The sequence below is a fragment of the Phacochoerus africanus genome, chromosome 12, assembly GCF_016906955.1.
Source record: "Phacochoerus africanus isolate WHEZ1 chromosome 12, ROS_Pafr_v1, whole genome shotgun sequence".
Taxonomy (NCBI): Eukaryota; Metazoa; Chordata; class Mammalia; order Artiodactyla; family Suidae; genus Phacochoerus; species Phacochoerus africanus.
In genome coordinates, this window is record NC_062555.1 from 48,495,088 (window position 1) to 48,522,644 (window position 27,557).

General features: G+C 45.2%; 1 protein-coding gene across 1 annotated transcript in view; it reads right to left on the reverse strand.

Moving 5' to 3' along the window:
• The window catches only part of CUBN (cubilin), a 316,180-nt gene that overhangs the window by 16,232 nt on the left and 272,391 nt on the right, over positions 1 to 27,557 (reverse strand). The window contains exons 60-64 of the mRNA XM_047755040.1: positions 17,984 to 18,192; positions 7,115 to 7,277; positions 6,575 to 6,780; positions 2,296 to 2,443; positions 1,191 to 1,372 (exon numbers count right to left, since the gene is read on the reverse strand). Coding sequence (XP_047610996.1) covers positions 1,191 to 1,372; positions 2,296 to 2,443; positions 6,575 to 6,780; positions 7,115 to 7,277; positions 17,984 to 18,192 — 908 coding nt within the window. The remainder of the gene's footprint in view (positions 1 to 1,190; positions 1,373 to 2,295; positions 2,444 to 6,574; positions 6,781 to 7,114; positions 7,278 to 17,983; positions 18,193 to 27,557) is intronic.

Genomic DNA, 27,557 nt, shown 5'->3' on the forward strand with positions numbered 1-27,557 from the left:
TCCCCACAAAAAAGGCACGAGCTCCCTCTGAGCACATCCCTCTGGGTTGAGAATAGTCATTCACAGAGGACTTTGATGAGTCCTACAGGGGGAGCGTTGCAGGATAATGAAACTCCATAACGGGTGCAGAGAAGCAAAGCAACTTGTTGGAAACCTTAGCGAAGCCTGGCAAGTACGAGAAGCAAGGCGGACGTAGGGGGTCCCGGGTAAGGTTTAGATGGAGCTTCCATTCATAGCAGATCCTGCCTCTGGGTAAGGGCCTGGCGCTGCACCTCCCTTTGTGTCCTAAGCATGGACACATTTCCAACAGAGTTTGCAAGGGACAGTGGAGGAAGCTCCAGGATGTTCTTGGCAAAATGCAGACACTGAGCTCCACACAGGGAGGGGTCCCTCTCGGTGTGTGTGGGGGGAGGGCCAACTGTTCCGCATCACTTCATTTTATCTTTACACCCAGCTCACTGCTTAAAGCCAGAGCCCTCCTCCATCTCCAAAATGAGTACTTTGCGCTTGGACCTCCCTGTGGTCCTTCTGGTCTCAACTCACACATCAGCTCCTTCAAGAGGCTTCTCTTCAGTTCCTATTGTGGCTCAGTGGTAATGAACCCGACTAGCATCCATGAGGACACAGGTTCAATCCCTAGCCTCGCTCAGTGGGTTAAGGATCCGGTGTTGCTGTGAGCTCTGGTACAGGTCACAGATGTGGCTCGGATCTGGCATTGCTATGGCTATTGTGTAAGCCAGCAGCTGCAGTTCCTATTCAACCCCGAGTCTGGGAACTTCCATATGCTGCAGCTGTGTTCCTAAAAATACCAAAAAATAAAAAATAAAATAAATAAATAAATAAAAATAAAATAAAATAATAAAAATAAATAAATAAAAAAAGACAAGACACTCCTCTGTCCCCAGACTGATTAGGTAGCCCTAATATGCTGGAGGTGATGACTTCCTGTCTCTCCCATCAGACTATGAGCCTCTGGGGGACCCTGCACATGTCGTGTTTCCTACTGGATTGCTGGTGTCTGGACCTCGGAGATGGCTGGTAACTGTTTAGAGACTGAAAGAAAAGTGAGTAACACAGCGACACGAGGAAGGACTCTATGATGAACAGCAGCGAAGTAGAAAGTGGAAAATCTTCCCGGGAGCCATCCTCTCGTAAACAATTCATTTGCCCGACGGCCAAAGGTCTGTTACCTCCAAGAAGTCCCGCGTGCATCCGCCGGAGTCCTCGAGGCCGAAGGCGAGGAAGAAAAGGGAGATGGTGTGGTTCCGGGGGGCCCTGAGGACGACGGCGCAGTCCGCGTCGCTGGCGTAGCCGGCCGGCCAGCCGGGGCTCCGGAGGCGGCCGAACGCCTTCTGGTACTCGCGGCTGCAGCCTTGGAGGAAAGACGAGATGCCCCGTGGAGGGGGCGTCCGGTATTTAACGCCCTTTCACCTTGACGGCAATACTTTTAAAAGACTGTGAAGTGGGCACCCACCCCAGGAGAAAGCGCATCCAGCCTCCTCGTTTACCTCTGAGGCCACTGAGACCCTGGACGTGAAGCGAAGGGCGCACTGAGCAAATTCAGTGCAGTGTCTGCACGGAAAACACCCACCCCGTGGGACATCGGAACCATGAAGGCTCTCCTTTGACGAAGAACATTCTAGCCTTCTCTGTGCTTTTCTGAGGACACGGAGGTGGAGCTGGCTGCCATGGAGACCACGGGGGCATGAAGGCTCTGCCTCCAGGACAGAGGGTTGCACTTGGATTTTTCCTCAAATCCTCTGAGGAACTATTTGTTCTCAAAGCCCTGACAAATGACTGTCCTTGATTTCTGGTAAAAAACACTCAGAGTGTTTTTATGTGCTTGTTTTCATCAAGGGCCGCTTTGGGCTTAATCAAGCTTGAAAGGAGTGTCACAGGAAGTGTTCTCTGGAAATAAACATCTCGGTGACAGTAAGAAAGCAACTCTTCCAAGGCTCCTTGGGTTTTCCAAAGGGATTTTCCAAGATGTAGTGATTCCTCCGTGTGCTTAAGTGAATAATTAATACAATAACTGGTAGGCTTTTGAATTAACTAGAGGAACTTTGAAGAAGATGCTGCTATTCTAAACATTTTAATTAGTATTTTATTTACTTTTCCTCTCTAGAAGGCAGCTTTAGTAATTTGCTAAGCTGGACCAGGCTTTTGGGGAAGGGTCTAACCTCAGGGGCATTTGGTTTCTGTTAACAAGCCTTGACTGATTCACAGGGGTCAAGTCTAGTAGTCACTGTCCTGACGGGGGTTTTTCTAAAGAAAAGATGCATCCCCAGGGCTCACCTGCAATCCGGTAGGTAAAACCCACTCTAGAGTCCGTGTTAAAAACTTCAGACTTGAAAATGATGATCGCGGTGCTCAGGGAAGAATAAAACGTGGGTACAGCTGAAGCATTTCCGCCACAGAACCGAATTCCTGGATTTCCATTTCTCTGCAATGAAGTGGAAGCCAAATGCCAGGAGATGAAGATTCCAAAGAGAATAGGCCATAGCAGAAATTAAAGTGCATCTAGGGAGTTCCTATTGTGGCTCAGCGGAAAGGAATCCAACTGGTATCCATGAGGACGTCGGTTTGATCCCTGGCCTTGCTCAGGTGGTCGGGGATCTGGTGTTGCCGTGAGCAACGGTGTACGTCAGAGATGTGGCTCAGATCCCACATTGCTGTGGCTGTGGTGTAGGCCAGCAGCTACAGCTCCAACTCGACCCCTAGCCTGGGAACTTCCATATGCCACAGGTGTGACCGTAAAAAGAACAAATTTTTAAATAAACATAAAAATGCAGCTTAAATATTCAGCCCTGGCGGCTAATCACAGAGTCTGAAACACTCTGTGCAAGACTTCACGTTGGAATCACAAACGGCTCCATTCTCTGAGGGGCGGCGGGATGGGGTGGGGGAGCTGAGTTTCTGCTGAAACCACAGCACAGACGCCTGTGGAACCGAGCAGGACCCGGGAGGCGCCCCCAGAGGAGACCCCAGTCGTGTCTCCACCTGGCTTTTCATCTAGAGAAAAACTTTAGTCAAAGAATCAATTTAATCAGAAACGTGAGAAAATGCCGAGAAAGAGGAACACAGTCAAGCAAGACGGTGATAGTTGAGCCATTCGACCAAGTCAAAGACCTTTAGTTCCTCCTCGAGGGCGACAGTTAAGATTCTGAGCCGCGTCCTTGGGGCCGCCGTGCAGGTGCTGAAGCCCCCACCGGGTGGGAGAAGGCAGCTGTACGCTGCCCACAAGCACGGAGACCCCAGACTGGCCAGAACCAGAGGGTGATGACGCTGAGTCCCAATGACCTCACCACCCCCCAGGCAGGGGCATGTCCACGAGTGACCACGCCCTGCCCCTGGACACTCGAGGACCCCTCACTGCCCCCTCCAGGGTGCACAGTCCTTGGGGCACTAGCCTGCTGTGTCCGCTCCTTCCTAGCAATGAAGCTGCTTGTTCTGTTTCCTCCAGCTCTGTCTTCACGTTTCTGTCTGGCATCGGGATAGAGAGGCAGCCAGTATTTCAGCAACATCTGCCCACTGAAAACAAGCCCTTCCCCTCATGCTGCTTCCTACCCAGGCCTGTGCCAGGCTCAGAAGGCACCTGGGCTGCCCAAGCTCCCAATTCTCCTCCTGGGCCTTCTCCTTGTCCTTGTCAGACTCACCCACACTCTCCGGGGCCCCTTCCTGGCCCTCAGCAAACGTGCCCAGAGCTCTGGCACTGCCTTGAATCCACTGTAATGAGGTTCCTGGTCCCCCCATAAGACCTGGGCTGCCTCAGCTCCTCTCAAGAGGTGAGGATAAACACAGGCTAACGAACGCCTCCCAATTCTCACATGAAAGCAACTGGCCCCCAAGCCAGGACCCTGGCTGCCTCTCACGCACGAGGTCAATCCTGACACTGAGGTGGGGGGGAGATGCGCCCCTGGCTTTGTCAGGCCAAGTACACTGGGCCCGGCGTCACCTCCACGTCAAGGGGAAAGTGAACGGCAGGAACTGAGCTCTGCTGGGGTAAAAAGATGACAACCTCAATCACTCCTGGGGTCAAGGAGACCCCCCTCCCCCAAATACACTAGTGCAGAAGGACTCCTGGGGTCAAAAAGGGAGGGGGCGCCAGGCCATAGTAAGTCCTGGTCACCATCCTATAACCTTCGCTCTGGAATCCACCTTGACCAACCGACTGGGGAGGGCCCCGGGTCCGGTCAGGGGTGAGAAATAAAACAAGATGACTGGCCAAAGGGAAACCAAGCCCCAAAGACCTGTCCCATATAAGTGATTTAAATCCCCTCTCTGGCACTTTCCTCATCCAGGGGGGCGCCCACACCCCCGCTCCTTTGGGGGTGTGTTACTGCTTTGCTTCTGACTTAAATAAATAAACGCCTTCTCTGTGTGCCCTCCCACGTGTTGAACTGTGTCTCCAACCATAAACCCTGTACCCGTTTTCACAGTCTTCGCCTCCGTGAAACATTCTCGCTTTCAACAGGGGGCAAGAATCAGGGCGATTCTGCTCTGAGTCTAGCAGCTCTAGTGGCTGGGACTCCTGGGTTTCGCCCAGGCTGCCCAGGTTCAGTTCCTGAGCAGAGAATTAAGACCTCGCTTTGAGCCGTCACTCACTGCTGTCTCTCTGAGATCGATACCTGATGCTCCGGGGCACCTGCGGGAAGGCCCGCTCCCCAGTCTGTGTGCAAACTCCTGTGCCCGTCTCTGCCCCTGCCCCCCGTGCCTGCGGTACTTTCCCTGCATTGTCAGCCGCCCCCTTACACATCTCAGCCCTTCCCCACTGTGGCCTCGAGGGAAACCTGGGTCCCCAGCAGCCTCCTGGGGGAGCCTATTCTCTTCCCACACCCCACAAACCACGGTGTAGGGACAGGGGTGGCTGGAGGGGAGGGGGACACCCCAGGGTCCCCAGCACAGCATCCATCACTGGATCAAAGTGAGTTCTCCTCTTAGGGTAACTACTTCTGGCCAAAGATACCCTCTGACCCTTTCATCATTCTCTCCTTCCTTGTGGTTCTTAAAGACCTGGGGGGTCCGAGATCACCGTCCTCTTCGGCAGCCCAGGTACTTCCTGACCCTTGAGGAGTCCGGGTTTTGACGGATGATCCACTGAGCATCCTGACTTTTCCTTCCCATACCAGTGACTTTTTTTTTTTAACATCAATTTTTTAAAAAATTATAGTTGATTTACAATGTTGTGCCAGTTTCCTCTGTACAGAAAAGTGACCCAGTCATCATATATATATAGAATACATATATATGATATATATATATATATATATATATATATATATTCCTTTTTTTTTTTTGGTTTGTGTTTTTAGGGCTGCAAGTTGTAGCATATGGAGGTTCCCAAACTAGGGGTCAGATAAGAGCTGCAGCTGCTGGCCTAAGCCACAGCCACAGCCACGCCAGATCCAAGCCTCATCTGCGACCTACACCACAGCTCATGGCAATGCTGGATCCTTAACCCACGGAGCGAGGCCAGGAACCAAACCTGCGTCTTCACGGATGCTAGTCAGATTCCTTTCCACTGAGCCATGACAGGAACTCCTACATTCCTTTCTTACTCTATCTTCCATCATGGTCCGTCCCAAGAGACTGGACAGAGTTACCTGTGCTGTACAGCAGGACCTCGTTGCTTAGCCGTCCAAAGGTAACAGTATGCATCTCCTAACCCCAAACCCCCAGGGACGCACCAGTGACTTTCGTCTCTGCTCTCTGTGGTTCCCTGTCCAATGCCAGGCATCCGGACAGACCTTTCCATCATCACAGACAGATGGTGCCTGCATCACACAACCCTTTCATGATCCTCCAACTGCGTCTTCTTTTCCCACTCTTGGACCCTGCGAAAGTTCCACTCACTCTCCATCACCCATTTCTTACCTTTCCTCCCTCTCTACCAGGCTGGAGTCCTTTGTTCTCTCGTTTATTTATTTATTTGTTTTTTTTAGGGCCGCACCTGTGGCATATGGAGGTTCCCAGGCTAGGGGTTGAATTGGAGCTACAGCTGCTGGCCTATACCACAGCCACAGCAACACCAGATCCAAGGTACATCTGTGACCTACACCTCAGCTCTCGGCAACGCCAGATCCTTACCCAACTGAGCGAGGCCAGGGATCAAACCTGAGTCCTCAGGTCCTCAGGAGGATTAGTCAGGTTCATTACCACTAAACCATGATGGGAACTCCCCAATGGCTTCTTAACTGATCCCTTCAATTTATTCTATGCACAGATCCCACTAACTGCAGAAGCATTTCTCTGTGGGGTACTGGCATCACCAGAGATGCTCATGAAAGCTTTAGGTGGATGAGCCAGTGGTGGTGGGATTCATCTCTGGGGGTGGGGTTCAGGGCTGTGCACTTGTATCAAGACACCCAGATGTTTCTTTTGCGCCTGACCAGCAGACCAAGCTCAGGCTTCCTAATGCTTATAAATGGAAGGTTTTGCAGATGGCCGAAAACCACATTAGGCTGGAAGCAACTCTGAGAATTTGGTTCATCATGCCCTCATTACTTCAAGTGTTTTTTGCAGATACAGGTGAGGAGGTCACAGCTGTGACTGTCATTCATCCCATAATCATTACCTCTGGGGGGTCCTGAAACTCTAAGTAATTCTGGTCGCAGTCCTGTGAGTGCAGTTGAAATGTCCACACAGTTATCTCGACTTGCTGATGCAGAGGCGCGTCGATGACCCAAGTGCAGGTGGTAAGTGGGACATCTGGGTCTGAGGAACTGGGGGACCAAATACTTTGTGGGGTCCAAGTTGCATTATATGTTCCACCACAAGGCACTGGGATGAGAAAAAAGAACCAATTTATGAGACACTGGCCCTGTAACTCATCATACACACACTGTTTCAATGTCAAATTCCAGCCCAACGGAGCTATTTTTACATCACTATGAAGGATTCACTGTATCAATTCTTGGCTAAGAATTGTACCAAATTTGTATCATGGATTAGGCACAGAGTAATAAATGCGGCGTTTTGTAACTGCCATTGAGCTAAGATAGTAATTAACATTGAGTTTGGTAATTAACATTGAGTTTAGACATAAGCATGGCATTATTTTTAGTGCATGAATACACACGTTTCATAACATGTAAAAATGTCTCGATTTACTCACTGTCCAGGAGGGTATAGGTAGCATTAAATCCTTCCCTTTCTAAAGATGAGTCACTGACAAACTGAACTGTAAGAAAGTTTCCAGAAGAGATGAAGGGAGCAGGTACGGTGGAACCACAAAACGTTCCTGCCAGGTTGGCATTTTCACTATCCCCATCATATAACTGGAAAGGAAAATAGTCCATTAGGTATCTATTATCCACAAAGATGTTGCATATTTTACACCAAGATGGATGGGACGTTACAACAGGTCACAAATAAGAATCTTGCACTGTTGTTCTCCCGGTGAGGTTTAATTTAGGAACAGAATTGCTATTGAATCAATTCTACTCTAATGATTTTCAGTAACAACCTGGTGTGATGTCTAAAATTTCTTCGCTCATTGGGAAAGTACTACCTGATTTGAGAAATAATGTGTCATCAGAGTCAGGAAGCCCCTTGATATCTTCACCTCTGTCCTCACCGCTGAGCTGGTCTAAGCCATGTGATCGCCCATCTGATTCTCACCACGGATTCCCCATGGAGCACCCCCCCACCCCCGTTCTGCTCTTGTCACTCTTGAGTCTGTCCTCAACAAGTCAGCCAGAGGATACAGTTAAAATGTAAGTCAGACCAGGTCACTGCTCTGCTGAGAACTCTCCTCACGGCTTCCCATCCATTTAGAGCCATTACCATGACCTCCTAGAATCTGCTCCCACTCCCACTCTTGACGTTTCCCATCTGATCTCTCACTGTCTCCACTCTGCTCCTTGAGTGAACCTGGAACTCCAGTTTCCAGGCGGTTGCACATGCCCTTTGCAGGTAATGTTCTCTGATTGATTGATTGATTGATTGATTGATTTTTGTCTTTTTAGGGCCGCAGGAAAGGTTCCCAGGCTAGGGGTTGAATCGGAGATACAGCTACCGGCCTACGCAGCAATGCCAGATCTGAGCCACGTCTGTGACCTACACCATGGCTCACGGCAACACCGGATCCTTAACCCACTGAGTGAGGCCAGGGATCAAACCTGCGTCCTCATGAATGCTAGTCAGATTCATTTCTGCTGAGCCACGATGGGAACTCCTGTTCTCTGATTGATCCACACTGTTTTCCTTCCCCTCTGTTCCTTTAGGTCTTTACTCAACTATCAGTGACTCATTAACGCCTTCTCTGGGGAGGTCCCACTGTAGCTCAGCAGGTTAAGAACCCAACTAGTATCCAAGAGGATGTGATTCAATCCCTGGCCTCAATCAATGGGTTAAATAAGGATCCAGGGTTGCTGCAAGCTGCAGCTTAGGTCATAGATGCGGCCTGGATCCCGTCTTGTTGTGGCTGTGATGTAGGCCTGTAGCTGCAGCTCCCATTCCACCCCTAGCCTGGGAACTTCCACGTGCTGCAGGTGCAGCCATGGAAAAAAAAAAAAACCCCAAAAACAAAAACACTCTCTGACCACCTTATTTCGCATGCAAACTCTCCCAACATTCCTTTCCTCCTTTGCTGCTTCATTTTTTCTCCAGAGCATGTATTACCTTCCACAACCTATATATATGTGTATATGTATCACTTATTTCATTGTCTTTCCCACTGAAGAGAATGCAAGTGTCTTGCAAGTACAGGTTGCTGTCTGTTCTGTCCACTGCTACGTTCCCAGTTTTCAGAAGAGTGTCTGGCACATAAAACGTACTCAGTAAATTGCCAAGAAATGCAAAAGTGCCTAGAGCCCTCCCCCAACAGCCCCCCGCCAAGTCATCTTTATATCAATAAATAGCTCAGGCCTAACTCTTCAGCCACCCTTCCTTCCTTCCTGGTCCCGCCCACCGCCCACCTGTTTTGCTCCACCCCCAAGGCTCTGTCTCCACTGTTCCCACCTGGGTCCATCATCTTTATTGGAGAAACGTTTCCTAGGAGCTCTGGTTCCACAGAGCATTCTCCACGGAGCCGCCTAAACACGTGCAAATTTAGAGCAGATTATGCTCCTGCTTGGCCTGCAATGTTCCCACGGACCCCCTGCATCTCAGGGACAATCCACTCTCTTTCCCGCGGTCTGCAAGCCCCCCCACCTGGTCTGGCCTCGGCTGCTCCCCCCACCCCCATCACTTCTCCCTCCCCTGACAAATCTCCCTGCTCTGTTCCTCCTGCTGGGAGCTCTCTTCTCTCAGACTTTGAACACAACCCACTCTGCCTCCTGGGGTCTCAGGTTCAGATGTCCTCTCCTCTGAGAGCCCAACCCTATCTAATGTGCCCTCCCTGTTTGTTTTTTTTTACTATAATCAAAACTATCTTATTTATTGCTTCTTTACTTCCGGTCTTCCCCCCCCACCCCATTAAGTGTGTAAGCCCCAAGGTGGGGGGACTTTGATTATTTACTGAGGTGTCACCAGCACCCAAAATAATCCCTGGCACAGAAGCCTTTGACAAATGCCTGCTGAAATAGCCAGTGCTTGGCTTTCCCTCACACCATTACTAGAAAATAAAGTTTTTGCCATCCGAGTGATCTCTATTGCATTGCAAAAGCAAATATCTGTGTGTGGATCCAAATGCTGAATTTATAACAGAACTATGATGGCTGACATCATTTTTATTTTTTATTTCTTTATTTTTTGCTTTTTAGGGCCACACCCGCAGCATATGGAGGCTCCTGGGCTAGGGGGTCTAATTGGAGCTACGGCTGCCAGCCTACACCACAGCCAGAGCAACACGGGATCTGTGCTACGTCTGCGACCTACACCACAGCTCATGGCAAAGCCAGATCCTTACTGGATCCTAGTTGGATTCGTTTCCACTGCGCCATGACAGGAACTCCTGACGTAATTTTTAAATGCTGGGAATATATAAAATAGAAATGGTTAAAAAGTCATGTCTTGGGTTCCCATTGTGGCTCAGTGGGTTAAGAACCTGATGTAGCATCCATGAGGATGCAGGTTCGATCCCTGGCCTCATTCAGTGGGTTAAGGATCCTGTGTGGTTTTGCGCTGTGATGTAGGTTGAAGACGGGCCTAGGAGCCGTGTTGCTGTGGCTGTGGTGTAGACCAGCCCCTGCAGCTCTGATTTGACCCCTAACCCGGGAACTTCATATGCCTTGGGTGCGGCCCTACAAAGAAAAAAAAATAAGGACACATTCAATAAATAAAAATAAGTCACGTCAAAGGAAACATAAATTTACCACTAGATGGCACTGTTTCTTCTGCTTAAACATGATTTTAGCAACATTTTCAAGCCAAAAGAAACTGAAGAGTTGCTCTATCTAATCCTTTCATTCTGTGGAAGTGTAGATTTGCCAGGTTTTAGGTAATGTACTTTTTCTGGTAAACAAGTTAAAATTTTATTATCACCTTTCACATTTGCATCAGCGAGCACTTTTCTTCTATGTACTGTGGGTTGGGATGCAGTGCTGGGTCTTGCGTATACAAGGATACCTAAGGCACTTTTCCTACCTGCAAGACACTAATTTGACTCACAAATCAATGATGAAGGAGGATTCATAAGTTAAATGTGTGTGTGTGTGTGTGTGAAAATTGTACATAAATAAGAGAAAAATGAGTGCCACAAGGGAATTCAGTCTACGTGGGGAACCCAGATGCTCACTGAGTTAGCACAGGCCTCACACAGACATGAGAACTGGCATTTAAAAGTAAGTAGGGGGTGGAAACGAATCTGACTAGGAACCATGAGGTTGCAGGTTTGATCCCTGGCCTCGCTCAGTGGGTTAAGGATCTGGCGTTGCCATGAGCTGTGGTGTAGGTCACAGACTCAGCTCAGATTTGGTGTTGCTGTGGCTGTGGCGCAGGCTGGCAGCTGTAGCTCTGATTGGACTCCTTGCCTGGGAACCTCCATATGCTGCGGGAGGGGCTCTAAAAGGAAAAAAAAAAAAAAAAAAAAAACTAAGCAGGGAGTTCCCGTCGTGGCTCAGCAGAAATGAACTGACTGGCTCTGTGGGTTAAGGATCCAGCATTACTATGAGCTGTGGTGTAGGCTGGCAGCTGCAGCTCCAATTTGACCTCTACTGGGAGCTTCCATATGCTTCAGGTGTGGCCCTAAAGAGACAAAATAAAAAAGCAGACTTGTGGTTGCCAAGTGGGGGGGGGGGGAGTGGGGTGGACTGGGAGTTTGGGGTTAGGAGATGCAAACTATTGTATTTGGTGTGGATAAGCAATGAGGTCCTGCTGTACAGCACAGGGAACTGTGTCTAATCACTTGTGATGGAACACGGTGGAGGATAATGTGAAAAAAGAATGTATATAAGTGTATAACTGGGTTGCTTTGCCATACAGCAGAAATTGACAACACTGTAAATCAACCATAATAAAAAATAAATAAATAAAAGGAAGCAGAGCCCTTCCAGACCAACAAAAGAGGAAGAACACCCCAGAACAGCCACGGAAGAAACAAAGGCCTGGCTTGTCTCAACATCTCCCCATCTGATGACAGCCTGGAGCTCAGGGTGTGAGAGACAACAGAGGTGGGATTTGGGACAGTTCACTGGGACAAGCCCTGCATTTCCTATGCCTCATGGAAAGGACTTTGTATCTTCTCCTACCTGAATTGTAGGCTCTAACCTGGGTTCTGTTTATCTTTCTAAGGCCGCACCTGTGGCACATGGCAGTCCCCAGGCTAGGGGTCCAGCCATGGCAACACTGGATTCAAGCTGCATCTGTGACCTGTGCTCCTCCCAGGGACGGACCACTGACTGAATGGCTAAGCCCAGCAGGTAAATGAGGCTTTCCATGGGAACACTACCATCCCCTAGGGGGCGCTTTGCAAACGTGGAGGGTTTGGGGCTCATGACAATAACATGAGGCTATGGCTGGGATTTAGTGTTTTAGAAGCCCCACTGCAGAATCCCATCCAAAGGCACACGACAGTTCTGCACACTGAAGATTCATTCTCTGTCCCACACACCTCTGAAGGCCCTGCCAGACGTTTGTGTAATAAAACCGTTCACAATTATTTGATCCCAGCACCTAAGTCCATTCTCCACAGAAACACACAAATATTTTACACAGTTTTCATATGCACCCAGTTTCCAAGAAGGCAACTGTTGTGTACGTTGAGGGGAGACGGGAGTTTGTTTTCTTGAGAACTATTTGAATTTTTCCACCATTGTGCAAATTCACATTGTGGATGACTGCTGCTGTTGCATTCAGGTTGCAAAGACAGCCGAGCCCTAGCCCTTTAAATTTACACTTGTCCCTTTGCCCGACTCCGCAGATAGGAAGAGTCTAACTACTCTATCAGCTGACTTAGCAGAGTTGTGTCAGAGCACTGACATATTCAAATGCACACTATTTTATAGGCTTTCCCTTTCTTTCTCCTTTTCATTGCATTTCGCATAATTATAAACTGACATTATGCATATCCTTAGGCTGTGGCATCGACGACTTTCATTTCGGAGGGTCAAAGAGACATTAGAAAATATTGGCACTGGTTGAGGTGAGAAGAAATGTGAGGAGGGAGCCACCTCTTTTCTGCTGGTTCCCTACTTCCTGGCAGAGGAATGTCGGTCACACTCAGTTCTGAGCCCTCTCTGCTGTTGCACTCACTGCTCTCCACAGAGGAATCACTTAACCGATGGCTAAGTTGGGGTCAGGAAGCTGAACACACACAGCGCAGCTCACAGCCCCCCCTTAACCTTCTCTTCGGGAGCCAGCCTCCCACAGGAAGCGTGCCTTTGAGATGATCCTCCACAATCCAGCTCAGCCACCCCATCGAGCAAGCCTTTCTGAACCCCAGAGAGCCGCCACTCAGACCCTCTTTTGCTCTGCTCTTCTGTGCTGTTCACATTTATTGGTTTTGTCATGTGATACAGTAATTTAGATGCTCACACATCAGTCTCAGCCACTTACAGCTTCCTGGGGACCCTATCTTTGCTTCTCCACACCTCTAGTGCCAGGCACAGAGTCAGGCATGTCATCATGTCACGTGACTCTTCATGGGCTGGATGTGAGGTCAATTTCAACAGCAGCCACTCGGTGAAATACACAATTCCCTGATTACGCAGTTACCTTAATAACTTGGCAAGTCAACCCTTTCAAAAGCAATCATGATATAATTACGAATGAATAATGGAATTGGCATGCTTTCACTTGTATTATCTACCTACAGAATTAAATTAACTTTTTAAAAAGGCAATTTCATTATCATCTCTAAGAAACAGTCTAAAAAGAGTCGAATGTCCCATTTATCACAGAGAATCTCTTTAATAAAGGTACCTCCAGGCCTCACATTCCATGCACTGTTCTGGGATCTGCCAGGTTAGTATAAGCTGGCGAAGGTGCCAACTGAGGGAAACTGCTTTCCCCCAAAGGAAAACAAACGTAGGTCTGAATAGAATGTCTTTGAAAGAAAAAAGAAAAAAAGAACATTTTAATATCGAAGCTAGAGAATAACTCCTTGTTTTCAGTATTGCTACTTCTGTCCTAAAGGACTTGAGGGCATTTAGAAAAAAGTTCTTTTCATGACACGATTAAGTCACACACAGAGAAATGGATCTTGAGAATAAATCCAATCAGCTCTCCTGGCAGCACCACATTCTAAATATCCCATGTGGGAGTTCCTGCTGTGGCTCAGCAGTAACGAACCTGACTAGCATCCATGAGGACGAGGGTTAAACCCCTGGCCTTGCTCTGTGGGTGAAGGATCCAGCATTGCCGTGAGCTGTGGTGTAGGTTGCAGATGCGGCTTGGATCTGGTGTTGCTGTGGCTGTGGTGTAGGTTGGCAGCAACAGCTCCGATTTGACCCCTAGCCTGGGAATCTCCATATGCTGTGGGTGTGGCCCTAAAAAGACAAAAATAAATAAATAAAAGAAATAAATATCCCATGTGAATTTACATTTACAATAATGTAGACGTAAATCAATTATTCATAATATTTTAAGAAAAGGAAATTCCACACGTGCCCATTTGGACTTACCCAAAGTGGGGAGAAAGAACTAAATTGGTTTACAAATTATCTGTATAGGCACAGTACTGAACACCCAAGCATACGTTATCTTTATCTTCAAAACAGCCTCTCAATGTAGGTACGACTTCTATTTTTGTTGTTTGTTTTTCAACAGAGGGGGTGATGAGGAATTGGGGAGATAGGGAAATTTGTCAGGTGCACAATTGGGTTTGAGTCCGTATTACCTGTCCCAAAAGCATGTCACCTTTTGTAAAGTCCAGGAAGCGCTCAAAGAGTCCTGAACATCAGCTTAGGCTGCTCTGGCCATTTTGGTCTTTTTTCAGGAAAGAATTCAGTCTGAACCGACAATTCTTGTTATCTGTCATCTTTCATGAAGGCCCTCTGATTGGCTTCTGTGCCACTATTTTACTTAAATGGTGGTCATCCAATCTTAACCTTTCTCGGCCTCTAATTTACAATTTAATAGTATTGACCACCTATGCTTGGTAAAAGACTTTTTCCCTTGACTTCAGTGATAACTGCATTATTCCTGGTTTGTACATTTTTTTCCATGACTCATCTATTTCCCATCCTGCCTCTGTTGTCCTCTCCAGCTGCCTTGATCTGTACCTTTCCTGCAGTTGAGCAGGGGTCTGGCTTTCTAACACCATGCTCTCTCTCTCTCAAAGAAAGCACCTTTCTTTTTTTTTTTTAGGGACACACCTGTGGCACATGGAAGTTGCCAGGCTAAGGGTCCAATTGGAGCTGCAGCCGCAGGCCTAGGCCACAGCCACAGCAATGGCAAATCCAGGCTCGACTGCAACCTATGCCAAATTGTGGCAATGCTGGATCCTTAACCCACTGAAAGAGGCCAGCGATCGAACCCACTTCATGGATACTAGTTGGGTTGGTAACCCTCTGAGCCATAATGAAAACTCCTGAAAACATCTTTCAAACAAGTTCGTTTTGCAGAACAGAAACAGACTCATAGACTTTGAAAACAATCTCATGGTTATCAGAGGGGACAGGTGGGAGGAGGGCTAGACGGTGTGGGTTCGGGATTGGCAGGTGCACAGTGAGGTCTATGGCATGTCTGGCTGATGGGGACCCGCTGCAGAGCACAGGGAGCTCCCCCCAGTATTCTGTGATCAGCTGCATGAGCAAGGAGTCTGAAAAGGAATGGCTGTTTGTGCAGGAGTAACTGAATCACTTTGCTGTGCAGCAGAAATGATCACAATGTTGCAAATCAGCTCTACTTCAAGAAAGCTTTTTTAAAAAAAAGGAAGGAAGGAAGGAAGCATTTTTTCCCCCGGATTTGAGAGATGCGCTGAGGCTGCCTCTCCGTCCATGCTGCTGTCTCCTAGCCCAAGCTCCGTTCCATTCTCTGCCCCGGGGCAGCTTCCCATCTGCCCTGCTCTAACCCAGCCTGAGCCCACACCTTCCAAAACCACAGCCTCCTCCTACCAGGATGGACATTCTTGTGGTTTTCCCGGCTTGGCGCTTTTCACAGTGAAAATGCAAGACAGCCTATAATTAAGTGCTCAAAAGTGCGCTTTGTCTAGGACCTTTTCTTTCCCCCTTTTTAAAACCAATTTCTTTACAATTTAAGAACATTTTTGAATTTAAAAGTTTCTCTCACACAAAGCTTGTCACTTCCATCGTGTGTCTGCACCCTCCTTACCCAACAGTAACTTCTCCCTGGGGTCCTAAAATCAGACTCTCCCTACACAATCCACCCAAATGCTGACTCCAGAGTTGCCTTTTTTTTTTTTTTTTTTTTCCTTTTTATGGCCGTGCCTGTGGCATATGGAAGGTCCCAGGCTAGGGGTGAATCAGAACTGCAGCTGCAGGCCTACACCACAGCCATAGCAACACTGGATCCAAGCCACATCTGCAACCTACACAGCAGCTGGTGGCAATGCCGGATCCTTAACCCAGTGAGTGAGGTGAGGGATCGAACCTGCATCCTCACAGAGATAACGTTGGGTCCTTAACCCACTGAGCCACAAAGGGAACTCCCAGAGTCGACTTTCTTAAACACCGCTCTCATCACTCATTGGAAAACCTGCAATCACTCCTGACTTCCAACTGTGTGAAATTTAAATTCATTAGTTTGACTTTCTGTCTGTCTGTCTGTCTGTCTGTCTGTCTGTCTGTCTTTTTAGGGCCACACCCATGACAAATGGAAATGCCCAGTCTAGGGGCTTAGATGGAGCTACAGCTGCAGTCTAACCACAGCCATGGCAACGTGGGATGTGAGCTGCATCTGCAACCTACACCACAGCTCATGGCAACGTCAGATCCTAACCCACTGAGGGAGGCCAGGGATAGAACCCACATCCTCATGGATTTATGTCAGGTTCATTGCCGCTGAGCCACAAGCGGAACACCAGTTTGACTTTCAAGATCCTTTGTACTCTGGGTATTTCTCTACTGAGACAATTATTTCTCGCTCTGCTTTAACAGTACTCTGCTGGGATAAAGCCAGTCTCTTCACTCTTTCAAGAACAGGCTCGTTCCAACTTCAATGCCTTTCTCGCATGCTCACCTCGCCGGGAACAGCCTCCCTCCAGACGTGAATAAGCGCTCCTTCACTCTACCTGGTCTTTCTTGTTCGCACTAGATCGTCCTGACGCATCCTCCCTTTTACTTTCTTCTTCATTTTTTAAAGTCGCCTTGAGGTTGGGTTGGTGTCCAAGGTTCTGATCATTTCTGCTGTGCAACACAGGGGGCGGTTCTCCACGGACACACATCTGTTCTCCTTCTGATTCTTTTCCCTCAGAGACGGTCTTGGGATATTGGGCAGAGTTCCCTGTGCTCTACAGCAGGTCCCCGCTAGCCAGTCATTCCACAGACCACAGTGTGCAGATGCCAGTCCAATGCCCCCAGCCCATCCCCCCACTCCCGGCCCCCTTTGGTAACCGTACATTTATATTCAGACTCTGAGCCTGTTTCAGTTCTGCACATAAGCTCATTTGTGCCTGTTTTTCAGATTCTACATCCAAGGGATATCATATGATGGTTGTCTTTCACTGAGTAGCTTCACTTAGTATGAGAATCTCTAGGTCTGGCACATGGCTTTGAGCGTATATTCAGTGCATGAGTTAGCACTTGAGTATTGGCTGTCTAGAACGGCCTCATACTGATATGCATGTGTGATCTCTTAATTCTGCAATCAAATTTGAGCTACTTCTGAGCAGAAATACTGCCTCATGTGTTGTTGTCCCCCTCAAGTGTGTAGCAGTATATATTGATGTTACTTAGCACTTTTAAACTGAATCCATATAGCCTGATAATACAGGATTAATACTGGAGCGTCATGGGAGTTCCCATTGTGGCACAGCGGAAACAAACCTGACTCGTATCCATGAGGACATGGGTTTGATCCTTGGCCTCGCTCAGTGGGTTAAGGATCTGGCATTGCTGTGAGCTGTGGTGTAGGTTGGCAGTTGTAGCTCTGATTTGACTCTTTCCTAGCCTGGGAATTTCCATATGCCACAGGCACAGTCCTAAAAAGTAAAAAAAAAAAAAAAAAAAATTGAATAGAAAAGTTTCTTGATTTACTTCTAATGGGACTTCAGAACAAAGATATGTTTCATATCTAAAACTAATCTCAGAAGTAAATATACTAACTTTAAAAATAAAGTAAGGGATGATGATTTGCACAGAGACACCGTCATTTAGTTTAGACTTGGCCAAAGATCCTTTGAGTGTCTCTTTCCACACAACCCATCCTCCCATAGCTTGTCTCTTGACAAGGCTCGCAGGAACCGTGACTCTCACAGCTCATGTTAGAAGCTGCGCCCAATTTTTGAGTCATTCCTATTAAAGATACCTTTGATATGAAGGGAAAGCAGCTGCAGGATTATACATGACACACGTCACTGAAGACAAGCCATTTTAAAAAGAAGTAGTTCTCACAATTTTCAGGGCTTCCTGCGTGGCATAAACTGCAAGACCCCATGAGAAAGCCTGGATGAGAAGACTGTTCAGAAACGCCGTAGCCTTACCTTGACATAATCATAAATGCATCTCTGCAAACTCGTTGCTGCCTCCAGAGCAAATGTGCTGAAGGTGAGTTTGATTAGTTTGTTTACAGGGGCGGTGATGAACCAGATGCAGTTCAAATTCTTGTCGTATCTCCCATTTGAATCAGAATCAGGAGAGCCAAACGTGTGAGTTGAACCTGTCAGATAACCACCGCATCCTTGCTGTGGCCCTGCGTTAAAACAGAGACACATCAGCAGGTAGAACAAAGAGGATGGATCTTGCATTTCATGTGGAGGGTTTAGGAATCACAGAGTTTCATGTGCTCTCCCATCTTGATGGACTTTACCAGACTCCTCTCTGGGCCTCCTGAGCTTCGGCAGGTGTGGCTGCCCCTTGCCTTAGCTTCCTGATTATTGATCTCCTCTTTTCATCACTAACCCATCCGTCTCTACCTACTCACGCACATCTGGGTGCCTAGAAAAGTGCGTCAACAGAGAGGGTTCGCCGTGCATTTTTAGGACACGTGATGTGATTGACTGAAGCTTTTTTCTCTCCTCGAAACATCCAATTTTATACAAAATAAAATATTTTGCATAATAAAACCGATGGAAACTGGGCACAGATTCTATTTTTATGTTCTGCTTTTATGAACACTATCAGATGGAAGACTGAATTTAAGGAGAATTTACCCAACATACGAAGAAAACTGGCTCTCAACAAATTTTTTATGTAAATAATCAGATAGAAAGAGGCCGAGAGGCATTTAACACTATAATCCACTTTTAACTGAACCACACGCTATACTTGATTTTTTCTCTTTTCCAAAAAAAGAGTGGAAGCTAAAGAAGGGGAACTCTATTGAAGAAAAAAGATCGACTATGAAATGAAAACTTAGAAATTTAGAAGAAAAATACAAAAGAGAGATAAAGAATATTCTTAATGTTCTATGATAGAAAAAAATATGGAACAAACTCCTCAAAAAAATATGGAACAAACTCTAAATCCTCAGAACCCAGGATTTAGTTTTTTTCCCACTAAGTTAATGCCTTGGAAATGATGCGAAAAAAAGAAAAACTCTATTGACAATTTCAAAAGAAACACACGAGGATGCATTAAGCTCAGAACTGCCCTGGTAAGAATAGAGACGAAATTAGTGCCCAAAGGAGTATTTGTAAAGCTTGCATCCTGCGCAAATGTGGACCATCACATGTTCCACAGTTACTGGGAGTTCCTGTTGTGGTGAAGCGGAAATGAGTCCAACCAGTATGCATGAGGATGTGGGGTCAATCCCTGACCTTGCCTGTTAAGGATCTGGCATTAAACTGTGAGCTGTGGTGCGCTGCTGGGATCCCGAGTTGCTGTGGTGGTGGCTGTGGCTGGCAGCTGTAGCTCTGATTTGACCCCTAGCCTGGGAACTTCCACATGCCCCAGGTGCAGTCATAAAAAGCAAAAAAACAACCAACCAAATGACCAACCAACCAAAAAAAAAAAAAAAACCAACCAAACAAACAAAAAAATCCACCACAACAAAAAAACCCCAGGTTTCACGGTTACAGTTAAATTTCACTAACACTGGCCTTCCATTTACTTGGTCTCACTCCATTCATTTTCTCTGTTAACAGTGAGAGGGCTCCTTTCAACACTAGGGGGCGCTATGAGCCAAGACTTGGCTCTTGGCAACAAAGGCAAAAAATGGCTGCAGAGCTCAGGAGGCAAAGGGTATCAAATGTGCGGAGCGTTTTTTCAGTACAGAGGCCTTATTTGGTTGGTCAGGCTATTCTGCTAGAGCTTTTGAGTCAAGTAAAACTACAGATTATTGGCACAGTCGGATGTTTCCTGGAGTTGAAATGCTTCTAAAGGCCCAGCCCCTGATATATCCATTGATGGCATCTAGGACATTCTGAAACCAAAGCAACACTAATCACTCTGCTCCTATGAAACAGGCCTGCAAAGTAAAGAAAGAATTGGAATTCACACAGTTTTACTCCGGTGTGGACTGATTGTTATTTAAGGAAACCACTTCAGTGTGTTGACCTGCGAGGCAGGGAAGAACCATTACTCACTGAGGCTACTAATGATTGAGAAATTTATTTATCTATTTTGTATTGTTTCACTAGTCAAGGAAATATAGTTAGTATTGAGATGGGAAGAGATGAAAGGTAGTCCAACAGCAGTGATTAGTCATAGATAAATAATGGTGATGCGATTTAGAACAGGACAGGTGACAGAAGAGAGTCAGGAAAAGTCTTGTGAGCTTTGCAAGAAGAAGGACATTACTTTGGGTTGTAAGGATCTAAAATGTTCAAGAAGGAGGTGATATTTGATCTGTGTCTTTAGAAATAGGATTGGAATTGGCAATTCCAGGGTGAAAGACCTTGTAACCCAAGGTTAAGTGAAGAAGAATTTATAGAATTTTTAGACCTTTAGACCTCATCCTATGGATAATGGGTCCCCTTGAACAGTTTTTGATCAGAGGAGTGGTGGGGTCTGAAGGAACGCACCTTCTCCTCATGTCTGACCCAGAAATGGATCTGATGGCAGCATTTATGCATAAAGGAGGGACTGGTGGAGGCAAGGCCCAAGGACATGGCCACGGTCTGGGCTGGAGGCAGCAAGGGGCAGTGCAGCATTGGAGGTCTGTATTCAGGAAAACCATGCCGCTGGGCTTTATTTCTACGACTGTATCAGCTCCCAAAACGAAATGCTATTTAAAAAAATTCAAGCTATATATTTTATCACCCTTTGTTTATTAATTGTTGCTACTAAGTTTATAAGGGCAGAATGACGAATGCATTGGGCACAGCGAGTGCCATTGCACAGACTTATTCTACAAGGCTGGTATTGCTGCTACTGAGGTCTTAAGACAGAGACACCCTGGCTTCTGGGAATTCCAGGTCAAGAACCTGCAGATGCTGGTGGGCACTGGCACAGACTGAGTGGTGCCTGCATGACTCCTAACCCTGCAGTCTCTCTCAGCAGTGCCCGAGCATGGACTGAGTGCATTCTTCCATTCACTTGATGTTAGGTTCCACCCTACGACTCACTCTACACAATGGAATGGTTGTGGTCATGAAGTGGGAAGAGGCCTTAAATGTGCTTGTGTTTTGGGCTTGGACTTTCATGCTCCCTCGATCCACCAAGAGCTCACGCCCTGGATACCTGCGTGGAGAGCTGACCTGACCGCAGTCTGTACGGTGGAGCCAGGCACAGTCAGCCTGCCTCCTGGAACAGGCAGGCAAACCAGCCTGCTGACCCGTAAGTGATAAAATAATGCTTCAGTGGTATGAGCCACTGAATTTTGGATGGTTCGTTATGCAGCATCAGTGTGGCAATAGCGGACAAGTACAAAAATAGCTATTCTGAGTTATCAAACTGTAATAGAGCACATTGCTTAATTCATAAAATCTACACACAGAATAAAGAAAATGGAGAACTAAACTTATCATCAGATAATCCTGGCCAAAATAGTCAAGTAATTGAAGTAAATACAATATTATATGAGGGAATTATACAATTCATATTCTTTATGAATAATATTATGTGAGTAAATATAATATTATATGAATAAATAGCGAAGTAATTGAAGTAAATATAACATTGAGTGAATCATACAATTCATATTTTATATGAATATTATATGAGTAAATATAATATTGTAGGAATAAATATCAAGTAATTGAAATAAATGTGGCATTGTGGAGTAAATTGTACAATTAATATTCTGTGAATATTTTATGAGTAAATATAGCATTGTATGAAGACATAGGCAAGTACTGAAGTAATAGAACATTACGGCGGGAATTATACAATTCATGTTCTATATCAGTATCATATGAGTAAATACAATGTTGTGTGAGAAATAGTCAAGTAACTGAAGTAAGTATAACATTATGAGTGGATTATACAATTCACATTCTATATGGATATTATGTGATAAACATCTTTCGGGGTCTGTGTGGCACGGAAAATGGTTATAATTGCTCTGATTCACCCACTTGGGAATGGAAACATGGCACAACTGCTCTGTGCTCCTGCTCCTCCCACGGCGTATGTCTTTGGGGAAATATAAAGATGAATATTCATCAAAGAAGAGTTCTTTGCCGACAAATGCTCTTGCCACATCACAATTTCTATATTTCAACAATGGCAGGATATACGGGAAGAACAAGGGAGGACTGTGAGACGATGAAATGGTTTCCTATACTTGTTTACTATATGGTATTTTAAAATTCCTGTTTTTGAGCGAGTGTATGACCTTAGCATTGACGTGTTCTTTAGCATCACCAGTCTATCATCTTCCTCGTTATCCCACATTGTTCTACCATCCAGTGAACTCCCATCCATCAGCCGGCTGTGTCAGAAGCGCTCTGTACAACACTCCCCGTGCCAGACAGAGAGCAAATATCACTCTAACCCTCACACCGAATCAGAAACACTTCCTGCAAAAGAGGGATGGCTTTAGAGAAAGCAAATGGTTGGCGAAAGACATATTGGAAATATATACCCGTAGCATATATTTGGGTCCAGATCGACCTAATTAAAAATCAGTAATTGAATCCTAAAGGATTTCTCTCCAATGATTAACCTTCCAAGTGAAGTTCAAGCTAGAATGAATCTGACCATAAGAATTAGCTGTATTATCTAAGAGAAAACAACTTGAAGGCTTCAGTGCAGTCAGATACATTTCCAAATAATTATCTTGGGAACTGACATTTCCACTGCTGACATTACAGGGGGCTGACATTTTATGCAGGTCTTCTGGATAGGATCTCTAGCCATCTCTGGACAACCACTACTTGGACAGATGGTGGGTGGCTAGCTGTACTTTCAGATAAGGATCCGCCTGACTTCAAGCATTTTCCTGTTCTCCAGGGAACCCGTTAAGGCTTCAGGCTGTAGTTGAAGGAAGCTCATTGAAACAGGACACACACACATTGAAAGCTGGTGCCTTAGGGACACGGAAGCTCCATGAGGCTTTCGTTGCCTGCATCTTGCTGTAAAGTTCAAAGCTGCAGTTTGCAACTGCCCTAAAGAAGTGAATTCCTTTAAAAAGTTCAACTAAATTTCACATGAACATATTGTCTTTTTTTTTTTGCTAAAAAAGTAAATTGCCTTTATTATTCTACAAAAACTTAAACATTCACCACTTTTAAAGTATTTGTTGCGCAAGAGAAAAGAAACTTAATGGTGATTGTAATCTGAGTGATGTTTTGTTTGTTTTTAATAATTTCACTCAATGTGACTCATTTTGGATATCCTAATTTGAGACACAGCTTAATTTAACTCAGAATATGTAGTTATTCTGGTCATATTTGGGAAGCATAAAACTAAAATACTAAACGAAAGGTAATTTACTGAAAGAAAAGTAGTATCAGCAGCTAATCAATAGTGACAGTCACAAGTTAAAGAGCAATGTGACATATAAACAACTTAGGATAAAGAGAATTATCTCATTAACTTTTAATTTACTTTGCATTATTTTGGTATTACTGAAAGCACTTTATGTATGCATCAGTAGTCCCAGGGCATTTCATGAAAATGGGCTGCAATGGGGCATATGGAGGTTCCCAGGCTAGGGGTCCAATTGGAGCTGAAGCCCCAGCCAACACTATAGCCACAGCAATGCTAGATCTGAGCTGAGTCTGTGACCTATACCACAGCTCATAGCAATGCCAGATCCTTAACCCACTGATCGAGGCCAGGGATCAAACCCACTTCCTCATGGATGCTAGTCGTGTTCCTTAACCACTGAGCCATGTTAGAAGTCCTTGAAATTTTACAAAGGACTTGTTAGGTAGGATAGGATAGGGCCTCAGACCCCAGTGATTCAGAACAGGCCATTTATCGTTACCAAAAGCAGGAGGCTTGTGATCAAGCAGTGAGGACACATGCAGATACCAGAGACAGGCTCTTCGGAGCGCTTTCCTATACCAATGATACATGCTCGTCAGAGCACTGCCCTATGACCTATTCCCCATGCAGAGAAGGCGTCCTGCCCAAAACCAATTGGAGGGTCAAAACCTGTGTGCCCCCATACAGAGATCAAACAACACTCAGCGTTTATGCATAGCACAGGGGGGCTGGGACAGGGAAATTGGTGGGCTTGGGGTGGGAGAATTGGGGTCTCCAAACACATCCACTGTATAATGGAAAGACCCAGTTGCAGTCAGAAGCAGTCTCTACCTCAGGCTAGCCCGCTTTCTCTAAGGATGTAAATCAAATTTGCTGCACACTGCTATGAACTTGACTCTTGATTGCAATCAAGACTGTGATCTCTGAGGCAACCAGTGGGAGTATTTTTCAATTGGGGAGATGGACCAGAATGGATCCCTATGAGCGCCCCATAGAGCTATAACCTCTGACCTGAGGCGCTGTCAGTTTGGGGGAATATCCTTTGAGCCAGAACCACTCCCATCCTGAAATGAACGCTCCTGCCTGGAGAGACTGCCTGCCTCCATCTCTGTGCAGTGAGACCAGTGGCTCTGTCCTGGTGCCGCTGTAGCACTTCCCAGCGGGAACAACCACTGGCCAGACCACTTGCACCTCCAAATCTTTGTAGTGTGTGGGCAACAATCAAGAGAAATAATGCAGAGGAACCTAATGGGCTTATTAAGCAAAATGATGTAATCATGCCAAGTGATGCGGGAAGAGGATTTGAAGATCGAATGTACATTCATGACATAAATGAAAACAGCATCTAAAAAACCCTATAGCTAATGTGACACTTAATGGTGAAAAAGTAAATGCTTTCCTCCTAAGATCAGCAACAAAACAAGGATACTTTCCCTCACCATTCTTATTGAACAAAGTATTGGAAACTCTTGCCATGGTAATAGACAAGGGGGAAAAAAACAGACTGGAAAGGAAGGAATAAGATTGCCACTATTTGCAGATGGAAAAAATCCCAAGGAATCTACATAAAAATTCCTAGAACTAATAAGTAATGGCAGCAAGAACTCCAGATATAAGAACGACACACAAAAATCAATCACATTTCTATATCCTAACAGCAAACATGTGGAAACCAAAGTTAAATATACAACTGCTCTAAAGAAAATGAAATACTCAGATACACAATTAATGAAACACATACAGGAATAGTGTGCTGAAAATTACAAAGCAATGAAAGAAATTAAAGAAGATCTAAATAAATGGTGGATTGAAAGATTCTACTTGGTCAAGATGTAACTACCATTTGATCCAGTGATCTCACTCCTGGGCATCTATCCAGAGAAAACCATGACTCAAAAAGACACATGTACTCCCATGTTCATTGCAGCACTATTTGCAACAGCCAAGACATGGAAACAATCTAAATGCCCATTGACAGAGGAGTAGCGGATCAAGAAGATGTGGTACATATACACAATGGAATATTACCTAGCCGTTAAAAGTAATGAAATAATGGCATTTTTAGCAACATGGATGGACTTAGAAATTATCATGCCCTGGAGTTCCCGCCGTGGCTCAGTGGTTAATGAATCCGACTAGGAACCATGAGGTTGTGGGTTTGATTCCTGGCCTTGCTCAGTGGGTTAAGGATCTGGCGTTGCCATGAGCTGTGGTGAAGGTCTCAGACGTGGTTGGATCCTGCATTGTTGTGGCTCAGGCGTAGGCCGGCGGCTACAGCTCCAATTAGACCCCTAGCCTGGGACCCTCCACATGCCGCAGGAAGCAGCCCTAGAAAAGGCAAAAAAACAACAACAACAAAAAAAGAAATTATCATGCTAAGTGAAGTCAGTCAGACAATGAGACACCAACTTCAAATGCTATCATTTACATGTAGAATCTGAAAAAAGGACACAATGAACTTCTTTGCAGAATAGATATTAATGCACAGACTTTGAAGAACTTATGGTTTCCAAAGGAGAAAGGTTGCAGGATGGGGGGGATGTGCTGGGGGGTTTGGGATGGAAATGCTGTAAAATTGGGTTGTGAAGATCATTGTACAACTATAAATGTAATAAATTCATTGAGTAATATACACATAAAAAAGATGTTCGTGGAAGGGAAAAAAAAACATGGTCAAGATGTCAATTATTCCTAAACTGATACATAGTTTTCATCTTAATTCCTAGCAAAACCTTAGCAAGATTTTTCTGTTGACATATGAAAAGCTCATTTTAAAATTTGCATAGAAAGGCACAAGCTCTTGAATAGCTAAAACAAACTTGACAAAGAAGAATACATGGGGAAGGATCAGTCCATCTATTACTATGCAGCCACCATTATCCAGATAGTAGGCTTATGGTGGAGGGTTAGACAAAAAGGTCAATGGAAAAGAACAGAGAACCCAGAAGTGGGTTCACACAAATACATGCAAGTGATTACTTACAAAGATGCAAAAGCAAGTCAGTGGAGGAAGAAGACTTCCTTTTCAGCAAATGGTGACAGAGAAATTGGACAGCCAGAGGATAAAAAATTAACTCCAACCTAAACCTCAGACCTTAAGCAAAAAGTAGTTCAAAATGGATCATAAACATAAGTGAAAAATATAAAACCATAAAGGTTTTAGAAGAAATCAAAGTAGAAAATCTTTGAGACCCCAAGACAGGTAGAGTTCTTAGCTTTGTTATCAAAGAACTATACATAACAGGAGAAACTGATATGCTGGACTTTATCAAAATGGACACCTTTTGTTCCAAGAGAGGCCCCGTTAAGGGGATGAAAAAGCAAGCTAGGGACGGGAGAAAATATTTGCAAATCACATACCTGAGAAAGGACTACAATTGGGAATATAAGACGAACTCTCAAAACCCAATAGTGGAAAAACAAATCATCCAATTAGAAAGTGGGGAAAAGTTATGAACATATATTTCACTAAAGATAGACATATGACAAAAAAGCACACGAAAATTGTTTACCATCAGAGAAATGCAAATGAAAACCACAAGATATTACCGTACATCTATCAGAATGGCTAAAATTCACACACACACACACACACACACACACACACACACACACACACACACAGTATTAGCTCACTATAGAGTACCATACTCCACAATGGGGTGACCAGGGTGCTGGGGTCCCAAAGCATGGACAGCACAGAAAGTACTCTTCAATGATTTTCTAACCCAAATGATAGAAGACAGGTGACAATGAAATAGCATCCTGAAGTGCTGAATGGAAATAATTGCCAAACTGGAATTCTATATTCAGAGAAAAAAATTCTCCAAAATGTAAGGCAGAAGAAAGCCAAGTCCAGAAAACATAAAAAACAAAAGACATTTTTTACCAGAAAATCTGTAATTAATTAAAAAAAAAACAAGAATTCTTTAAAAAGGGATAAACTGATCCCAGATGGAAACATAGAAATTCAGGAAGATGGAATAAAATCTACCAAAAAAAAAAAAAAAAGAAATTCAGGAAGAAAAGAAAAACAGCAATGGTAAATACACATAATTACTAATTGCATAAAGAAATAAAAGTGTTTTTTATATGCTTAAAACATATGTACGATTTAAATAATTGACACTAACAGCACAAAAGTGGGTTAATGGATTTAAAACATTGCATTTATCATGATCTGGTAAAAGGACTAATTTTAAATTAGATTCTTTGTGATGATCATTGTACAATTATAAATGT